This window comes from Chiloscyllium plagiosum, unplaced genomic scaffold, assembly GCF_037043375.1.
Source record: "Chiloscyllium plagiosum isolate Xiang-an unplaced genomic scaffold, Cpla_swu_hap1 HiC_scaffold_6, whole genome shotgun sequence".
Classification (NCBI taxonomy): Eukaryota; Metazoa; Chordata; class Chondrichthyes; order Orectolobiformes; family Hemiscylliidae; genus Chiloscyllium; species Chiloscyllium plagiosum.
Window position 1 is genome coordinate 88,032,859 of NW_028270144.1, and position 21,650 is coordinate 88,054,508.

The following is a 21,650-nucleotide window of genomic DNA, read 5'->3' on the forward strand; positions in this document are numbered from 1 at the left end:
TGTCATTGTTTCTTTCAAATCCTTCTATGGCTTCAACCTTTCCCTATCTATGAAACTCCTTCCACCCTACACTTTCCAAGATATCTGCACACCTGGCCTCAAGTAGCCAAGATTACAACATGCCAACGTGAAGTCACTTCTTGGGCAAGGAGAAAGTGAGGACTGCAGATGCTGGAGATCAGAACTGAAAATGTGTTGCTGGAAAAGTGCAGCAGGTCAGGCAGCATCCAAGCAGCAGGAGAATCGACGCTTCGGGCATGAGCCCTTCTTCAGGAATGAGGCAAGTGTGTCCAGCAGGCTAAGATAAAAGGTAGGGAGGAGGGACTACACCTCCTCCCACCCTGCCCCCTGTAAAAACGGCATCCCATATTCCCAATTCCTTCGTCTCTGCCACATCTGCTCCCAGGAGGACCAGTTCCAATACCGTACAACCCAGATGGCCTCCTTCTTCAAAGACCGCAATTTCCCCCCAGATGTGATCGACGATGCTCTCCACCGCATCTCGTCCACTTCCTGCTCCTCCACCCTTGAGCCCTGCCCCTCCAATCGCCACAAGGACAGAACCCCACTGGTCCTCACCTACCACCCCACCAACCTCCATATACATCGTATCATCCGTCGTCATTTCCGCCATCTCCAAATGGACCCCACCACCAGGGATATATTTCCCTCCCCTCCCCTATCAGCGTTCCGAAAAGACCACTCCCTCTGTGACTCCCTCATCAGGTCCACACCCCCCACCAACCCAACCTCCACTCCCGGCACCTTCCCCTGCAACCGCAAGAAATGCAAAACTTGCGCCCACACCTCCTCCCTTACTTCCCTCCAAGGCCCCAAGGGATCCTTCCACATCCGCCACAAATTCACCTGCACCTCCACACACATCATTTACTGCATCCGCTGCACCCAATGTGGCCTCCTCTACATTGGGGAGACAGGCCGCCTACTTGCGGAACGTTTCAGAGAACACCTCTGGGACACCCAGACCAACCAACCCAACCACCCCATGGCTCAACACTTCAACTCCCCCTCCCACTCCACCAAGGACATGTAGGTCCTTGGACTCCTCCATCGCCAGACCATAGCAACACGACGGCTGGAGAGAGAGCGCCTCATCTTCCGCCTAGGAACCTTCCAACCACAAGGGATGAACTCAGATTTCTCCAGTTTCCTCATTTCCCCTCCCCCCATCTTGTCTCAGTCCCAACCCTCGAACTCAGCACCGCCTTCCTAACCTGCAATCTTCTTCCTGACCTCTCCGCCCTCCACCCCCACTCCGGCCTATCACCCTCACCTTAACCTCCTTCCACCAATCGCATTTCCAACGCCCCTCCCCCAAGTCCCTCCTCCCTACCTTTTATCTTAGCCTGCTGGACACACTTTCCTCATTCCTGAAGAAGGGCTCATGCCCGAAACGTCGATTCTCCTGCTCCTTGGATGCTGCCTGACCTGCTGTGCTTTTCCAGCAACATATTTTCAGCACTTCTTGTGCAAGATCTACCAGCAGATGGTTCAAAAATGTTAACATGGGAGGTGAAATCACTGACAATCCCCATCTGTCAAATGCTAGGGTTTGAACTACCAGAGCAAAAACTAAACTCAAAAACTACATTGCTGAAAAGATTCAAGATTGCAGAGGCCTCTGTGCAATTGACCTCCATCCACCAATGGGGCCTCAGTAAAAGCTGTTTATGTGTGTAGGGAGAAACAAAATGCAGCACAATATCATGGAGCATCCTCTCTACAAACTAAGTAGAGAACAAATTACCTTAAACCCAGTACATGAGGCAGCTATCAATGGGCTTCTGGGATTTGTTTAAATTTGTTCAAGAAAAACAGACCACGTCTTCAGTTCCTAACATGTTAAGCTCTGCAATTACTTCCTTAAATATCTCCGTCTTTCTGCTTCTTTATGATGTTGGTTAAAATTCATCTCTGATAAAGCTTTTTGTAACCCAGCCTAATGTTTTAGTGTGCATTTCAGTGTCAAAATTTGTTTGCTGACTCTTCTGTAAAGGAAGTTTTATATTAAGGGCACTACATAATGGAAGATGGTTATTGTTGTCAAAAATGCAGTCCACGTTGTTCATAAATCCTTCCTCACAAAAGGTTACATTCAGTCTTTGAAGCATGAAACATTGTGTTATTGCTATAAATATTTTTAGTTTCTTTAAAGTAGCTTTTAATTCCTTTGGGTGTTAACCTCTAGTTCAATAAATTGGTCTCACTTAGGTACACATTCAAAATATTTTAAAATTTAGAAGCCTATGAAAGCAGACAGTATAATATAGAAAATAAGACTGAAAACTCTGATTTTGTTTTCACAGATGCTGCCAGATCTGCTACGTTTCTCCAGTTCTTGCTATTTTTACTTTAAATAGACACCAAGTCTGGGATTTATGAATTGAAGTGAAAACTGAGTGAGATAAGGAAGTCCAGTTTTGAGATCCCAGAATTGAGTTATTATAATAACTGACTGCTTCAATGCATTTGCTACATGAAGAAATGATGCAGCAAACATGACCCATCATACAAAAATCCCATCATCATTTCACTTTAATAAAACTAGTCTAACATTTAGTCTCCATTAGAAAAGCAAATGTACTATTTAAAACAGCTGCAACACCGATATTAGCTGATTTGTTGGTTCAGAAGAAAGCTCCCCTCCTGCCCTTGGACAATCTGATAGCACAACTGAAGTAATACACATGGTAAATAAATATATCTACACCTTTATGCTTTGTCACAGCTGGCACATAAGAAAAAATCACTAATGTTTTTGGCTTCAGGAAGTACAGACATATTCTAAAATAGAAAAAAACCTAATTGAATACAATTTCAAGAAAATAGTTCACTGTGAAGTGGGAGAGGGCAAGGGGGCAGGGTGATACTCGGCACATGGACACACAAGATGGCTGATGAGCCATACATTGATCACTTGACACACAAGAATGGCCACCGGACCACAAAATGGAGAGAGACAGCACACCAAACAAAGATACTGCCTAGGGCCACCAGGATGCCAGCACAATGCACTCATAACCTAGTTGATTAATTTAAGGCAGGTGGGGGAGAGAATACACATGAGTAGCGCATACTGCCTGCCAAAGTGTCTGGGTCCAGCCAACACCTTTGATAGAAATGCTAACAGTTTGATACTGACTCAATACAAAGTGATAATAGCCAGAGCTGCAGTAATTATCCTTCTCAGGAAGAATGATTAGTGCCCATTACTACAGCAATGGACTTCCGCGCAGACATTGAAACTGACAATGTCTGCACTGAAACTGACAACGACCGCACTGGAACTGACAATGACTGCACCGAAACTATCAACGATTCTGCAATGTTTACAATAAACAAACTATGTTATAAAGACAATAACTTCAACACTATAATATTACAAAATATATAAAAGTGTCTTGACGTGTGCTCCAGGTTGAGAGAAGAATCGCAGCTGACCACTGTGCTGTTGGTGTCTCTATCTCCCTGGAGCTCCGGTATTTCCTTGTACAATAAACTCTGTCATTGAACCCTGACTCTGACGCCGAGACTGGTGATTTTCCCCACAACAATTGGTGCTGCGAGCAGGGTTCTTATTACTGGTGCCCTGGTCGAAGGTCACCATCGGGGTATCGGGGTAAGAACCAATTTGTACCTGCAAACGGGAAGAGGCAGACTGGGCCAAAGACACAGTTTAAAAGGTATATTGATTGTAATGTGTAACTTACTACAGTACCGAGTTAAAAAAAAGGTGCATGTCTGTGGAGAATAAGTGTTTTACTGTAGCAACTGCTGTAAGAACCTGTTTGTGCTGAAACAGCCAGAGGACAAGATAGTGCCTGTCTCAAAAGCCCTACCCCAAACCCTTTGTTAAGAGGGGTAGCCCCTACCACCCCCCACCCCCCCCCCCCCCCCACCCCACCATATGAAGGTTGGGATTTGAAGTGGGAATTGAGGCACCCTGGGCACTAGGAGCTGTGAGTAGCAAAGTCAAGTAACTGGACTCTGTAGGAGAGAGCAAAGCAGAGTCCAATTAGAGTTTAAGTTAAAAGTTGGGTGCTGTCTGTACTTGTAATTTTCAATGTGGTGAGGAAGAGAAATTGATCATTCTGACCAAGAGCCAAACCTCAGTGGAGTGCCAAGGTGATGAACATGGACACTGTGAGTAAACGTCTGTAGTAGAACGACAGAACTTGAATAATGGTGGTGGCCAGGAGAGTAAAGGGTCCCACCAGTAAAGAGCACACCAGACTAGAGGTAGGTTTCTGGGCCTATCGAGAGATGTTAGGTCAGTAGAGGCCAGGATGGTAGAGGACTCCCAGTAGAGAGCACACCCTGTTGATCCAGCATTCCCAGCCGACCGGTAGGTAACTACTAGTAGTGGTGGCCGGGAGGGTAGAGAAGTCCCACCGGTAGAGAGCACACCTTGCTAGGAGGCTGCTACAGCCATACGGCTGGTGCTGGGACAGTATTATTGGCTGGGGGTAGAGATGTCCCCACTGGTTAGCAATACTTTACTGTTGGTGGTATCCAGGGGTACACAATCTGCTAAAAGGCAGATCAACATTTTAAGGTTTCCTTATAAAGAAATATAAGTTAGACAGACAAGGGTTGACATAGTAAATGAAGAAAAGTGGTTGGGATCTATCCCAGACAATAGCACGACAGAGAGTGGATAGATAAACAGAAACGGAATAAAACTAAAAAGATAGGGGAAATGTTAGTATACGAGTTAACAGGCCGAATTGAACAATGAGTGCCTCTACAAAGGACCAGGAACAAGTTGAAGAGCTGGAGGACAGAATACAAGAGTTAGACAGGAGCGAAGGAAGGAGCACAAAAATTTAGACAGAAGTTCGCTTCTTCCTTATGAGGCTGTCCAGCAGGGATCAACTGCTCCCTCTGTTGGACGAACCATGCAAGAGTATAACAATTACTAGAGGAGGAACAGACTTACAGCCCAAAGCAAATCATAAACCCTTCAACCCAGGGGAGAGGCAGCAAATTATGGCCTCCCTGGGCAAATTATAGCCCTGAAGCACAAACACCAGGTTCTGGGAAGAGCTGGATAGTGTATGGGTAGGGAACCAACCACATCCGAGAGACATACACAGCTGATTTGGACAGCTTGCCCAGCGGACAAGTGGACACAGGTAGCGGACCCAATGTCACAGCAGCCCCAGACTTTAGGGGAGGATGATGGATACTTGCCATCACCTTTACAGCTGAGATAGATGCCCAGCAGGCCCACTCTGCCAATTTTAAAGAGGAAATCCAGAGGGTGCTAGGAAATGCTCCCATGAACTGGAACAAGATCATGATCACGAATACGAAGCAACTTCAATGGGAAGGAGTCTCTGAGTATGGGAAACAATTATTTAGGGTCAATCAGGAATGCTCAGGACAAGCAAACCCAGATCAGGGGGACCAGGCATTCATCCAAGCTTTTAGAGACAGGCTCTCCAACACCTACCAAGCCAACCTGAAAGTGGGACTAATAATGTCCCAGGATTATGATGATCTAGTTGAGTGGGCTAGCAGGGTGCAGGAGACAGAAGCTCCTGCAATAAAGGCAAGACCTGACAAAGCAGCTTTACTGGAATGGAGAAGAGAATAGAAAAAAAACTATCCTGCCACAACTGTGGCGGACAGCAACACTTTGCTAGAGAATGAAGGGCCCCACGAGTGGGGAAATGGGCAGGGAACAATGCAAAATACTGCAGCTACTGCAATAGAATAAGATACATAGAAGCAGTGCGCTGGGAAAAGCATGGGACATCCCCAAACACCATCCGGAACACAGCTGAACCGCTGAACACAGCTGACAACCAGCTGCCCTCATTCGTGAGTGTGAGGGAGAGGGGAGAATTTACATGCCCACAATAATAGGAGGGAGGAAATGTGAGATGCTAGTAGATACAGGAGCAGCTGTATCCATCGCAAACTTACCCTTACCCCACACAAATAAAATTATCACTTCACCAGGATAGGAGAGGATAAAACACCAGCTTACCTAAGTAAAACTAACCTCATAGAAATAAACAATATATATATCCCCATGAAATTCTACATATGCCAAAATAATGAGGGCATCATAATGGGCAATGAATGACCTCATAAGAGAATATAATTTTCGAATCAACTATGCAAAAGGGAAATTGATTTGGCCCAGATAGGACGGTCGAAAGACCAGGATTAAGAAACTTACAAGTCACCTTGAAACTATTAAAGTGGCTACAGTCACCAGTAGGGACTGGAACCTCAAAAAGGAGCGATCGGAGCCATCTGCACCTCCAACCCCAGAGCATGGGTAGAAACAAAGTTAGATACAGGTCTAGTTAACATAGATCCCATAAGAGTTCCCAGACCGGAACATAAGCCCCACCGGCAATAAAACCCGAAGCAGAAAAAGCAGTTATGGAGATAGTGAAAGGACTAATGAGACAGAAAGCAACCACAAGTACAAATTCCCCAACATAGCCAGTAATAAAGCCTGACGGGAGCTACAGGCTCACCACTGATTATACAGGACTAAATATTGTCACCTCCAAATTGCACCCCATTGTAGCAGACCCCTCCACCATTTTAAACGGCTTGGTCCCCTGACACAAGATTTTTACTGTTTTAGACATACCCAATGGGTTGTGGTCTCTCCTGTTACATCCTGAGTCCCAGAACAAATTTGCTTTTACACTAAGGGACAGGCAGTACACCTGGACTCGCCTACTAGAAGGGTTCCACAACAGCCCCACTATTTTTCTAGGATGATGAATGACATTCTGAAGAGAATAGATTTACCAGAGGGTAGCACTGCCCTCCAATGTGTAGATGATATTCTAATTGCCTCAGAGTCCGAGTCAGGAAACCAGGAAGCTTTATCAACTAGACAGAAATGGGTACTGCAGATGCTGGAGATTAGAGTAAAGATTAGAGTGGTGCTGGAATAGCACAGCAGGTCAGGCAGCATCAGAGGAGCAGGAAAATCGACGTTTTGGGCAAAAGCCCTTCATCAGCTCATTCCTGATGCTCCTCGGATGCTGCCTGGCCTGCCGTGTTTTTCCAGCACCAGTCTAGTCTTGACCAGGAAGCTTTATATCTAGCATTACAAGAACTGGCAACCACAGGGTTAAAAGTTAGCCCCACAAAGGCACAAATTGGCAAAACATAAGACTTATGCTTGGGACACCTTATATCCCAGGGACTCAAAGAAATGCCCAACAACCGCAAGAAGGCAATCCAACAGATGCCACAACCTGCCACTGTCTGGGGAGTCAGAAAGGTCTTGGGGCTCGACTCATATCGGCCCCTGGGCTAGGGCTGCCAGATCCCAGCAAGGGTTTTCACACCCACTGTAATAATGAAGGAGGATTTTACTCTGCAGTGGTCACCCAAGACCACGGGAGCAGGAGAAGGCCCATAGTAATGACAGGGAATGTCATCCTCCACACTAAACACACCCTAGTAGATTTGCTAGACACAGGGAAACTGAGGGCCGTCTCCAATATGAGACGGGCAAAGTGGGAGGCAGTTCTTTTACGCCAAGGTCGGTCTGTGGTAATAGTTAGGGATACAGGAAAAAACCCAGCTGAGGGAATTCTAGACACAGGGGAACTGCACAACTGTGGGAATATAGATGGGGATGAAGACAGGGGAAAGAGTGAAAAGATACCCACCCAGACATAGCTGAGGAGATCCTCTTCATGGATGGGTCACAGAAATATGTAGCAGGGTCACCCAAAACAGGATGGACTGCGGCAAACGGTAAGTTAGAAACAGTTATGTCCGGAAGGGTTGATGGAAGTCAGTCTGCACAGGCAGCAGAACTGGTAGCACTCACCAAAGCAGACAGTCAATATGCCTTCGGTGTAGTCCATGACTACATGGTGGCATGGGGCAGAAGAATGCTCACCACTGCAGGGGGAACCTTTCAAACACCAATTAAGAATCAGGCACTATTGCATGCCAGTGAACAGCCAAAAGAGGCTGCAGTAATAAAAATAAAAGACCATCAAAAGGAGCCAGCAAAGGAAAGCCCAGGTTCGCTAAAATTCAAAGGAAACCAGGCGGCAGACTGAGCAGCTCAGAAAGCCCTAGAACAAGAAGTCATTGAAGAGGCTGCACTAGCCACTATTGAATTAGTAAAAGATGCTATCCAAATTCAGCAGCGACAGGAGGGCACCCTGCAGGAAGAGAGAGAGAGAAAAATGGGAACTGCAGGGAGCATTCAAAAGGGAGGATGGTGTCTGGAGGCGAGCAGACAAAGTGGTAGCACCAGCGTGTATACAGAACACATTGCTTGAACTGCACCACCCATACAAGTAAGGAGGCCATGACAGCAAGCCTAGGGAGAGTGGTGGTGGAAGGGAATGGGAAGAGACGTGGCCAAGTACTGCTAATTCAAGGTTTGACCTAGGGAAACCCATAAAAGTTAGGATGGGACACCAGCCCCGACCCTGGGGACTCTAGGAACATCTTCAGATAGATTTTACAGGGCCACTTCCACCTTCCCATGGGAAAACATACTGCCTGGTCATTATAGACCAATTCACCCGGTGGGTAGAGGCATTCTCAACCAAAAGCTGCACCGCGACCACTGTAACCAGAATATTAGCGGAGGAGGTAATCCAGAGGTGGAGGGGTACTTCTCCAGATTGACTCCGACCAAGGGACGCATTTTACAGGCAAGGTCATGAAGACTGTCTGCCAATTACTCAGCATTAGACAAAAATTTTACATTCCCTATCACCCCCAGTGCTCAGGGATGGTAGAGAGAATGAATAGAACGCTCAAAAAAACTTTAGCTAAGGCTATGCAAACCTCAGGCAGAACATGGGCTGAGGTGCTGCCAGCCAGACTAATGAAATTAAGAGCCACCACCAATCAGGCAACAGGGCTAATACCATATGAATTAACTACCGGGCGAGCAATGCAATTGCCAGAGACAATAATCAAAGGTGGCACTGATGTGGGTCCACTAAAAGACAAAATTCAGCGATATGTTATTGAATTAAGCACCCAATTGAAAGGGATGTGGAAATCTGTAACTGACAAACAGGACACAAAGTACAAGGCAGGGGAACTCAAAATCTTCCCCGAGGTCCCAGCAGCAGGAAGCTGCATTCTGGTGCGAGCACTGCCCGACAAACCAAGCTTTGCCCCAAAATGGAATGGGCCATATGATGTGGTAATAAGTGGGGACACCTGTACCTGCATAGATATTAAAGGGAAAGGCACATGGAAGCAACTGCAAAATGTATATACCTGTATGTATTTTACTGTGTTTAAGGGTCATGACTGTCGGGAGCATGTCAGGATTTGAAGATCACCTCTTCTCCAAAACCGACCTAAGTTTACATGGGAATCCAAACTGTCTGCTACCCACTGAAGCGATCAGTAGAATCCCTATTTGTGGTTACCCCAGTGTGGATCCCTCGCAACCTGTATACAGCGGACACCTCGGGAATGCCGTGTAAGGGGCAGATATGGAAATACAAGCAGCTCTCCAGGCTAGATGTGTGCAGCTGGGCAAGACCACCGGCCCATGGGGCCAGACCCCCCCGCCTAGGGAAGGGAAGACCCATTGAAAACCCGGTAATTACCCACTCTGTTTCACAGAGCCAGGATGGGGATGCATTTATGCCCTGGTTCCCAAAAATGACTCATGTCCAGACACAATGCACTTATCAGCACTATGCAGTTACTAGGAGACAGTTTACCTGCACCTGCAGTGAGCAGGCATGCTTGAATATGACCACGGGTAGACAGTTCATATGTGGTCAGTGTAATGGCACCCATGTCAGCTCTGCCATATAGACATACCTGTTCAATACTTACCAGCTCGGGGGGAACACCAGAGACATCAAGGGCATCATGGGTGAACAGATAGACGGAAGGACACGACAATGTACGTTATCGAGCGATGAAGGGATTGTTTTTTCTATTTAAGTGGACTTATGCGACAGACATCCCAGACCTCCCAAACCTGTTCGCAGTAGGGACAATTACACCCCTTACTGCATCATGCCCCAGCAGGGGACATGTTCGGAGAAGGATAGTGACCTGCTCCATCAGCCAGGAGTTCTGTGCTGACTGCAAGATCCCCACCATTTTGGGGTCATCATTGGGCTAGGAATCTTGGGATCTCGATCTCTATCTTTGGGGGGCACAGCAGGGATCGTCAGCACTAAAAACCGAAATTACCTTGTATGTGGCCTGACTATCTTTGGCAATTATACCTCAAAACTCTCTCGAATTAATACAGAGTTGGCTGAACTCAGATTCTGCATACAGACAGTTACAAGGTGGATAATCAATTAGCAAGAGCAAGGGGGAGTTTGTACAATTATTGGTGACAATTGTATCACCCATGTTATTGATGACTCTTGTAACATTACAGATGCCGCTAAGAATATACCAGACCAGCTAGATAATTTTCGACAGGAGACACAATTACAGGCAGCTGGTTAAATTGGGGACCCTATTTGGCACACGGGGTCATTCTCCTCATTGCACTCAAACTGGCATTCTGTGTGGGCCTCGGGTGCTTAAAGCTCTGCTGTAAGGTGCTACTGACGGGAACTGCACACAGTGAGTGTCGCCACAGATGAGCCCCCAACAAAACTGGCACTTCATGATACCTCTTGGGAGGAGGAGCTCCTAGAGATGACCTACCTCTACATGTGAATTGGGCGGTCTGCGGGAGATCTCCAAAGTCACCTCCTTTACCACAAAGGGGGAGTGCAGTGGGAGATGGCAAGGGTCAGGGTGACACTATGCACACAGATACACAAGATGGCCACTGAGCCATAAGTTGGCCACTTGACACACAAGATGGCCGCTGGACTACAAAAGGGATAGAACAGCAAAGCAAACATAGATACTGCCTAGGGCCACCAGGATGCCAATACAGTGTATTCACAACCTAGTTGATTAGTTTAAGGCAGGTGGGGGAGAGAATACACATATACTGCCCGGTGAAGTGTTTGGGTCCAGCCAACACTTTTGATAGAAATGGAAACAGTTTGATATGGACTCAATACAGAGTGAAAATAGCCAGGGCTGCAGTAATCATCCTTCTCAGGAAGAGCGATTAGCGCCCATTACTACAGCAATGGACTTCTACGCAGACACTGAAACTGATAACGACTGCGCTTGAACTGACAATAACCGCACAGATACTATCAAAGATTCTGCAATGTTTACAATACACAATCTATGTTACAAGGACAATAACCTCATCACTGACCTACTATATTACAAAATGTGTAAAATATCTTGTCATATGCTCCGGGTTGAGAGAAGAATCACAGCTGACCACTGTGCTGTTGGTGTCTTTCTCTCCCCGGAGCTCGTTGAACTCTGACTCTGACTCAGAGGTTGGTGATTTTCCCCACAATTGTATGAATGTAAATCAAGTGAATACCTAATCAAGAGATTTCTGTTCACTGACCAGCAAATGAAAATTCAAAAACTTTGCTTCAAAATGTTTAGAATTTAGGGAATGTAGTTGCTCATTATTGTTAATAACTCTTCTTAGCCAGATTACATATTTTACATATATACAACAGCTGCAAAGTGGTTACTGCAATTCACACAAATGATTTGTCCAAATGGCAGTGTAGTAATTTACTGGCAGTTAGTAGATTGGTGGAGATGGATAACCTTTTCCTCTCTAGGAGATAAAATTGGAAAGAAGGTTAAGCCCAAGGCAAATGACAACATGATCGGCATGGGAAAATATACTTCAAATCTTGTAATTAAACACTGACATTCATAAGATGAAGGGGGTACTCAAAAAGCATTATTAAAAAGACAAGTATCAGCAATAAAAATTCAAGAATCATGTTCAAGAAGAAGCAATGTAGTAATTAAATGATTAATCAGACCTGAGGCAAAAAGCAAAAAAGCTTCAGAAAGCACAAAAATCAAAGGAAAAGTCATCACAAATCATGGACATGAGCATCATGTACTGATGAACTATTTAAGGTTTATACTTGCAGAAAATAAAATAGGGGTTTGTTGGAGAACTTGGAATTGCAAACTATTTGCATTTCTTTGCTCTAAAATGTTTTTTCTTTTTGTTTATTCTTACTAATCTATTGCACGTCAGAAAATTAGCTTCATTATCTAATAAAAGATTAGAATTTAATCAACACCTTTCATGAACATCTCTAAGCACTTTACAGCCAATAAAGTACTTTTGAAGGACAGTCACTTTCCAATATTGCACTCAGTCAACTCTCATGAACAATACTGTGATGACAACCATTACCCCATCTGGGAGAAAATGGGAAATAGGAGAATAGCAAATGAATAGAATAGTCAATTTCCATGTGTCTTCGCTGGACAGAACAATAACATCTAAGAAATAATTAAGAATCAAATTGTGAAATGAAGTGAGAAATGCAAAACATGTAGTCATGTTGCTAAGAGAAGACACATTTTGCCCAAGCTTTTTGTTTTGCATGCATTGGGACAATTCGCAAGAATACCAATTCTTGGGGAAATCCATACTATACTAAGTAAAAGGAAAATGGTCTAGGTACATCCCAACCACAAAAAGAAAGATGGATCCAATTGGCCAAGTACTGCCTCTTTAATATGTTCTTGATCAGCGAAGTCACTGAGGGAAATCAGAGTTAACGTTTCGGGTCAAATTCTGAGAAAGGGTCACTCAACATGAGTTTCTCTCCACAGATACTGCCAGACCTGCTAAGCTTTTCCACCAACTTCTGTTTTTGTTTCTGATTTGCAGCATCAACAGTTCTTTCCGCTTTTACATATTTTCAAGCAGCACTTGCAGGAGAATAGCCCATTCACCAATGCTCACTTTGGGTTCTGCCAGGGCCATCTGACACCTGAACTCATTAAGCCTTAGTCTAAACATGGACAAAAGACTGAACTTCAGAGGTGCTGTGAAATAGAATACCCTTGACATAAAGGCCACATTTAAATAAGTATACAATCAAGACTTCCTAGCAAAACTAGACTTAATGAGAATCAGTAGGAACACTTTCCACTATTTGGAGTCACAGCTAATAGGAAAGAAGATTGTTGTGGTTGTTGGAGGTTAATAATCTCATTCCCAGGATATCACTACAGAAGCTCCTCACAGTCGTGTCCTTGACCCAGCTATCCTCACCTGCTTCACCCTTCCCTCCATCATTACATCAGAAATGGGGCTGTTCACTGATGATTACACAATGTTCAACAACATTCACTACTCTTCAGACACTGAAGCAGTCAATTTCTAAATACAGCAAGACCTGATCTTGACTGATAAATGGCAAGCAATACTCAGACCACACAAGTACCCCACAATGACCATCTCCAACAACAGCCAATCTTACAATCGCCCCTTGACTTTCAATGGCATTACCGTCATCAAATACTCCACTATCAACATCTTGTGGTTGATTATTAAACTGAATGGGACTGGCCATATAAATATAGTTGTTAAAAACGCAGGTCAGAGGTTAGAAATTCTGTGGCGAGCAATTCACTTCTGTTGCATCTGCAATGCAAAAGCTAGGAATGTGATGAAATACTGTCTCCAACTGTCTGGAAGATGCAGTTCCAAAAAACACTCAAGCAACACATCCAGGAGAAAGCAGCCAGCTTGATAAGCACCCTAGTTATCAGCTTGAACATTCACTACCTTCACCATCAACACACAGTGGTAGCAGTGTGTACCATCCACCAAGGCTCTTCAGCATTTTCTAAACCCATGACCTCTATCACCTAGAAAGAAGAGAGTAACAGAAGCATGGGAAAACCACCATTTGTAGGTTCTCCTTCAAGTTACTCTCCACATTGACTTGGAAATATATTGTGGTTCTCTCAAATTTCTGGAACTCCTTTCCCAACCATACAGTACATATCCATACATTCCAAGGACTGCAGTACTTCAGGAAGACAGCTTGCTACTAGCTTCATTGGATCAATTAGAGATGTCCTAACCAGCAATACCCATATCCCATGTATGAATAATGGAAAAAAAACACACTGTAACAGGACACCAAAACCTCTTGCATTACATTACTGTCCCTGAACTAGCGCAATTTTTGGCAGAGGGTCAGGGTACCTGCCTTTGGTGTACAAGCTGATTTGAACTTTGGTATAGTGACCATAAGCTTGAAACTTTTTGAAAAGACAAAAGTACAAAGTTTGGCCAACAGTGAACATGGCTACAAAAGATTTCAGAGGCACATACGTATTACTGGTGGCAAATGAAATGTAATGTGGTGACAAGTGAAACAATACATTTGAGAGAAAAACACAATACAAATATCTGAGTGCATATATCTAGTATTTAAAAATCATGAAAGTGTGGATACAAATAAATAAAGTCACCTAAAATGTGACAATATTTCGGATTACAGGGTTCAGAGTACAAGTGGTGATAATTTTCTAAAATATCCCTTTTAGGCCACAAGTAGAGTACAATTGCAGTTTTCAGAACTCCAACATACTAAAAAATTAAACCTAAATATGTGCATCATGATTTCACCAAGTCGATACCACAGATGGAAAAGAAAACAAGCCATCTCTCAAATTCCATAGTACAAGGTATAAATAAAATACTGCTCATAGCAAGGCTGCTATTGATTGTGACAATGATTACTTGAATGTTTGAATGAGATCACAGGCAGGTAATCAATTTCATGAGGCTGTTTTTTCATTATTTTTCATGGACTATTAATGGGGTGTTAGAGTAGTAAGCAAATTCACTAATTTTTATACCTGTCCTGTCTGGTAATGCCTTGCAAACTGCCTCACCACACGATAATCATTGGCAAAGTATTCCATCAAAATTGAAGGTACTTCTGCAAAATCTGTAGGACACCTTGTACCTGAAAGAGACAAAAACACAGTTTTCCACAGGAAATTTGGTTTGAGCATTAAAATTAGGAAAAAATATTATTCATTTGGCTCCTTAAGCCTGCTCTATCAATCAATAAGATAATGGCTAATCTGATTATGGCCTCAACACCACATATCCATCTATGCCAATAACCATTGGATCCTTTGTTAATTAAGAATCTATCTAATTATCTTCTAAATATAATCAGTGACACCTCCTTCTCCAATCTCTGGGAAAGGGTTCCAAAGAACCATGGCCCTCTGGGAAAGAATTTTCCCTCATCTCAGTCTTGATTGGAACATATGACCCTAGTTCTAGGCTTTTCTACAGGGAAAGCATCCTTTCAGGTCCCTCAAGACTTTTATATTGCTCAATAAAGTCAATTCTTACTCTTCTAAACTCCAGCAAATCCAGGCCCAATCTGTCCAACTTTTCCTCATAAATTAATGACTCTACATCATTAGAGTGAACCTTATCTGAATTGTCTCTAATGCATTTAAAACATTTCTCTAATAAGGCAATTAAAACTGCACACATTACTCCAGAACAGCTAAACATAACAAAGTAATCATCCACTGAAATGGAACATTTTCCATTCTGGTCAGTAGTCACCTACCTGTTACATGTTGGTATCTAGTTCGGCCTAGCATGGAATGCATGGCATGACCCATTTCATGGAAGAGATTCTCCATCATTCCAGGAGTTAGAAGCGTTGGGGAGGATGCTGTTGGATGAGGCAGACTGAGCATCAAAACTACAACAGGAAGCTGGTACTCCCCATTCTCCAATGATCGGCCACCCCGGATTGTAAAGTGACAGTCCTGAGGAGGAAGAAGAACAATTTTGCTCAATATTATTTTCAGTGCTTCACAGTATCTCATATCAATAAACTGTCACTAATGAAACCATATCTAAGACATACAGAATCCCTACAGGGTGGAAACAGGCCTTTCGATCCAACAATTCCACATCGGCCCTCCAAGGAGTAACCCACCTAGACCCATTCCCCTACATTTAACCCGTGACTAATGTACCTAACATACACATCCCTGAGCACCAATTCACCTATTCTACACATCTTTGGATTGTGGGAGGAAATGGAGCACCCAGAGGAAACCCACACAGACACATTTCATTGGTGAGGGTTGATGATTATGACATAACATAAGTTAGAGTATAATTTTTTACAAAATAAATTTCACCAGTACGGTTCACATGTATCCATTTTTAGAACACATTTTTAAATTTGTTCCCTGAAAGCAGAAATCTTTTACTGCTCGAACACTAGCATTCAGTGGTAATATTTGTAATTTATAAAATAATCACATTTAAATAACAGCAAATTTAAATCAGTTAGATTTCTCATGAAGTAAAGCATTATGAAGAAAGTACAAAAAAAATGCAGTTCTGATTTGTTCATTTCTTTATGAGGATACGTAGCTGTCTAGTGAAAGACATGAATACTTTTAATTCAGTTTTTATTTTCAGCTCTACCTGCTTGACCGTCAACATTTGCAAGGGCAAGCTAGAATAAAGGCCTAGAGTCATGAAAGTAAAGTTTAGCTTCTCCTACAGAATGTGCTGTTTTCCAAAATGCAAAACCCAATACTTGAAAAAAAAGTCCTTCAAAACAAATCTTTCTTGGGGTACAAGAGAGGAAGATGGACAAATAAACCAGCAAAATTGATGAATCAGCATCAAAAAGGGGAGCCACTGTGATTAATTACTACTTATTTTCCTGTCTCCTTGGAATGCTGTTTAAAGAAGTGGTCCACATCAATGCATTCGAACATGCTATGGTTTCCCAGCAACCATACACTTGAAGTATATAATGCAAATTATGAAAATGGTACTTGGTTGTAACTGAGAGCTGTTTTTTTATTTTGTTAATGGGACGTGGGCATCGCTGATAAAGCCAATATTTGTTACCAATCACTAATTGCCCTTAAACTGAGTGAATGGATGAGTGAGGTTGGAAAGGTGCAAGACAGGATGTGGGAAATGAAAATAACCAATGCTGAAAATATTCATCAAATAAGGCAGCATCTGTGGAAAGGAATTGAATTAGAGTTTCAGGTCATGAGTGAAATCACTACACTTTTTCTACCCACTGAGGCTGCCTGACTTACTAAGCATTTCCAACATTTTATTTAATTATCATATCAAAAGGTTTGGTAAGATTTAGGAGGCCTGTAAAAGAGAATATACCTGATTAGGTTTGTCAGATCTATAGAAGAAATCGCAGTAAATGTATCCCACAAGTCCATCAGTTTCATCAACCACAGCCTAACAAAGAAGGACACAAGTTGATCATTCACATTAGAGCAGTTTATTACAAAGAATCAATTTTCACCAGAGATCAATATCATATGCTATTCAAAGGAGGTGTTCTTTGCATTTTCTAATCTAAATACATTGGGAAATTGGAGCACTGCAAAGAAATAAATTATTAATTTTATTTCAGGCAATTCATTACTTTTTGCGAAAACACTCAAGCATAAAGAAGGCTATACCAAGAAGAATCTCTATCATATGAATCACTTACTCATCCACTTCATTCTACGTTAGGGCCAACAAGTTTCTGCTGCCCCTTAATTTTGAGCGCTGTACTTCCTGTTACCCTTTATACAACTCAACACCACAAAACAAGAATGAAAACCAATGATGCTAACTTTTAAAAGTTCTTCAAGATTAAGTGCAATGGATATCTAGATTTCATTGGAAGTTCTTCAATTTTGAAATCGCATCTGAATTTCAATAGGGCTTGGGATAATAACAAGCACACAAATTTCATAAGATGGGTGACTACTTATACTAGGATAAAAACAAAATACTGTGGATGCTGGAAATATAAAATAAAAACGGAACGTGAAGAAACTCAGCAGGCTAGGTAGCATCTGTAGCGAGAGAAATAGAGTTAACGTTTCAAGTTCAGTAGGATCCTTCTCTGAACTCTTCTGAAGAGCCGTACTGGACTTGAAATTTTAATTATACTTCTTCCTCCAGGTACTGTCAAACTTGCTGACTTTCTTCAGCACTTTCCGTTTTTGTTTTTCACACTCAGAATTTACCACAATTTGGATACTTCAAAATTAACTCACCAGTTTTCGGATATCATCGGACCAGACTTCCCCTTTCTCTGGCTCTTCTACACACAGTGAGACACCAAACAACCGGGTGAAAAGCAGATTCAAACCATCCATGCAGGCTCCCAAAGAAAAAAATGGGCTGTACAGGCCTGGCTCTATATTAAACCTGAAAATTCAACCAATGACAGCATTAGAATCTAATTTTTCAAAAACACAAATTGTCTCACTTGTTGTAAGCAGTGACAGAAACCTTATATTAGATACAAATATATATTGTGCGATTCCTGATGCCAAATATGAAACGTATGATAATTTGCTTTACATAGAATGAAAGGAAAGAAGTAATTGGACATTCTTTCTTTGCTAACAGGACAAAATTGCTGAACTAAATCCATTAAATGGCTTCAGCAAAAGTACACAATGGAAATTGAAAAAGAAAGATAACAATGTTTTTTTAAACACTTAACAGAACATCTGTACTGCCAAAACTAACCTCAATTTACACAAGTCCCATCGCCCAGCACTGGGCCTATAGCCTTGAATGTTACAGCATTTCAAGTGCTCATCCAAGTCATTTATAAAGGTTGTGGGGTTACCTGCCTCAATTACATGCCCCAGGGAGTATACTCCAGATCCCCACTATCCCCTGGGTGAAAAAAGCTTTTCTTCAAATCCCCTAAGCCTCCTGCATTCCACTTTAAAAGTGTACTTCCTTGCTATTGACACTTCCATTAAAAGAGGAACAGCTGCTTTCTGTCCACCCTTCTTGCCAACCTCAATAAAGACCCCCTCAACCTTTATGTTTCAAACAGCACAAGGTTATCTGCCTCTCCTCATAGCGAAAGCATTCCATCCGAGGCAATATCGTGGTAAATCTCCTCTGCATCCCAACCAGCAGTCACTTCCTTCCTACAGTGTGGTGATCAGAACTGCACAGCAATTTTGACTCTGGCCTCAACAAAGAAGGCCATTGTCACTTTAACATTGGGTGAAGACCAATCAGAAGGGACCATTCAAGAAAAGATTTTCACTTATTATTGTGTGGTTAGGTAGAATCAGTATGAGCTCCTTTTAACCCACAACGAAAATGTAGGTTTCCTCTATCCCAGATTTATACAGTGGGATATTCCTTGCAACTCTTGTATGTCACTGGGGTAGTAATCCAGAACCCAGACTAATGTTTTCTGAGACTTGAATTTGAATGCTACAATGGCAGATGTGAAATTTGAATTCAATAAAAATCTGTAATTAAATGCTGATCTAATGGTGACCATCCAGCCACTGTTGAGCATTATGAAAAACCTATCTGGTTCACTAAAGTTCTTCTGAGAAGGAAATCTTCCAACTTAATTTAGCCTAAATGTGACTTCAGACCCTTGATTTTTAATTGCCGTAGCAACTCACATAGTTGTATTAAAATGCTACAATGTATAAACAAAGAAACGAAACAAGAATGACCACTCAGCTTCTAGGCACCAGAAAAAACAGCAACAAACATAGCCCTGTCAGTGATACAAAGTCCTCCTAACCAATATTTGGGGCCTTGTGCCAAAATTGGGAGAACAGCCCCACAGAGAAATCAAGCAACAGTCCATATCATCATACACTCAGAATCAATCCTTACAGACCATGTCTCAGACTATAACATGAGTATCACTTAGTACGCCTTATTCCATTAACAGGCCAGATCCACCAGAGAGTCCTCAGGCCGATGGAGTATAATGTGGGAAAATGTGAGTGTGCCCACTTTGGCAGGAAGATTAGAAAAGCAGCAACTTATTTAAATGGACAGAAATTGAAAAACTTTGAGATACAGAGGGATAGGTTGCACTGCTACATGTATTACAAAAATCTTAGCAAGCAGACACAGTAAGTGCTTAGGAAGTTTAGCTGTTTATTGCAAGGAATTTTCAGATACATTTTAGGATCACAAATAGTTAATGCTAGCACAGGTTAACATATTTAAACAGAGAGCACCAAAAATCTTGCTCAAATTGCTGACCATTGTAGGAATGGAGTCTCGGATGTACCATTGTAACCCATACAACAAACCACAGAGGTAATAAATGAGCATAGCTTGACTTCTTTGAGTAGGGGTTATTAGAAGCTTCTGCAGCTTGGTGATAATGAATAACTACTTAATGTTTTTCTGAGCAAATGTTTTGGGCAAGATAATATGCTGCCTTCTTGCAGCTTTTACGCAGAAATGGAAGTATTGCTCCCCCTAGAACTGGAATTCTTTTGATCTTGTGGAAAAGAGGCATCTTCTTTGTGAGCTTGAGAAAAGCAATTATTGTATCGCACCAAAGTCTCCCCCAGCCCTTATACCACCACAAAGTCCTCATGTCAGGTAGCATCCTTGTAAATCTCACTGTACAGTCTGCATTTCCTCAAAATCCTTCTTAAAGGATGGAACTCAAACATTGTTTAACTTGCAACAGATTCGATATTATAATTTGACTACTATATTCTAGGCCTCTCATTAAACATAGCATTTAATTAGCTTTTTTTGGTTTTATTTAATTCTGGTGTTGCCTTTTAATCTTGTGAACCAAAATGCCTAAATCTCACTGTTCTTCCACATCAAACATTCCCCGGTTGAGAATACAATTTTTTAAACCAAAAAATCTTACACTATTGTGTCGAATTCCACCTGTCACTTTAATGTCCATTCCGCCATTTTGTTAACATTGCCTTGCAGCTTCTTGTGGTCTTCAATAAATACTCACTACACTTTACATTTCAAAATTATGTGCAAGTGTACACACATTTTTATCCCTATATCCAAATCAGTGACTTAGAGCAAACAGAAGTAGCGCCAGAGGAATACCCTGACAATTCTGGTATCTACTGTTATTCACCTTCAACTGGTTCCCTCTCTCTTAACCAATTTAAATCCAACTTCTACCATTATAATTACACAAGCCTTCAACCTACTCTAATAAATCCCATATAGTACTCTGCCAAAGGCATTTTTAAAGACCATAAAAGTGCGTTCATGTAGCTTCAAAGTGGTATTATAGAGATCATGTTGATTGTCTCAGGGTGGCCACCTGCTTTGCTAGAATTGTGCTCAGTACAAACTGAAGATACAGCCAATTTTCACCTGGAAACTCTAGTTTTATTATTGACTATTGTTTTCTTTGGCTAACTCTTTTACTTTTGCCTTCATTTTCTTCAATACTGCAGCTATTTATTTGACTGTGAGACTAAGCCAATATTTGCAAATTTTAATCTCTTTCCAAGTATTCTTATGTTTATTTTCTTCCTTTTATGGCCTTTTATTCTCCTACTTTCAGGACAGCATTCTCGGTATGCTTCAATATACCTCATGCTTTCTACTACCTTGCTGAAGTGCTGTTTTTCATTCATCGGCATAGACAAAGTGTGTCAGAAGCTACTTAACTAGTGAGGAAGAGAGACATTTACAGACGCACCTAGCCCAATACGAGCATAACATTTACAGCTGGTAAATGTAGACATATTAACTGCAGAATAACCAAGTGGCCTCTTCCTTTGCTGTATTGTTTAAAGATACTGTGAAATTGCCTCTCTCTATTCATCCTTTCAAAACTTGTCATGATTTTAAAAATTTGAATGAAATACTTCCTTAGACTTTCTTAGGAAATGGTTCCAGCTAGTCAAGATTCTCTTCATATCTATTATTTAAATCTCTGGCATTCATTCTATCATCA

The 21,650-nt window shown here is 42.2% G+C and overlaps 1 protein-coding gene across 1 annotated transcript in view; it reads right to left on the reverse strand.

The window, feature by feature from the left end:
• LOC122550751 (mitochondrial intermediate peptidase-like) overlaps positions 1 to 21,650 on the reverse strand; it is a 156,970-nt gene that overhangs the window by 42,243 nt on the left and 93,077 nt on the right. Inside the window, exons 11-14 of the mRNA XM_043691957.2 lie at positions 17,968 to 18,121; positions 17,075 to 17,152; positions 15,483 to 15,687; positions 14,746 to 14,855 (exon numbers count right to left, since the gene is read on the reverse strand). Coding sequence (XP_043547892.2) covers positions 14,746 to 14,855; positions 15,483 to 15,687; positions 17,075 to 17,152; positions 17,968 to 18,121 — 547 coding nt within the window. The remainder of the gene's footprint in view (positions 1 to 14,745; positions 14,856 to 15,482; positions 15,688 to 17,074; positions 17,153 to 17,967; positions 18,122 to 21,650) is intronic.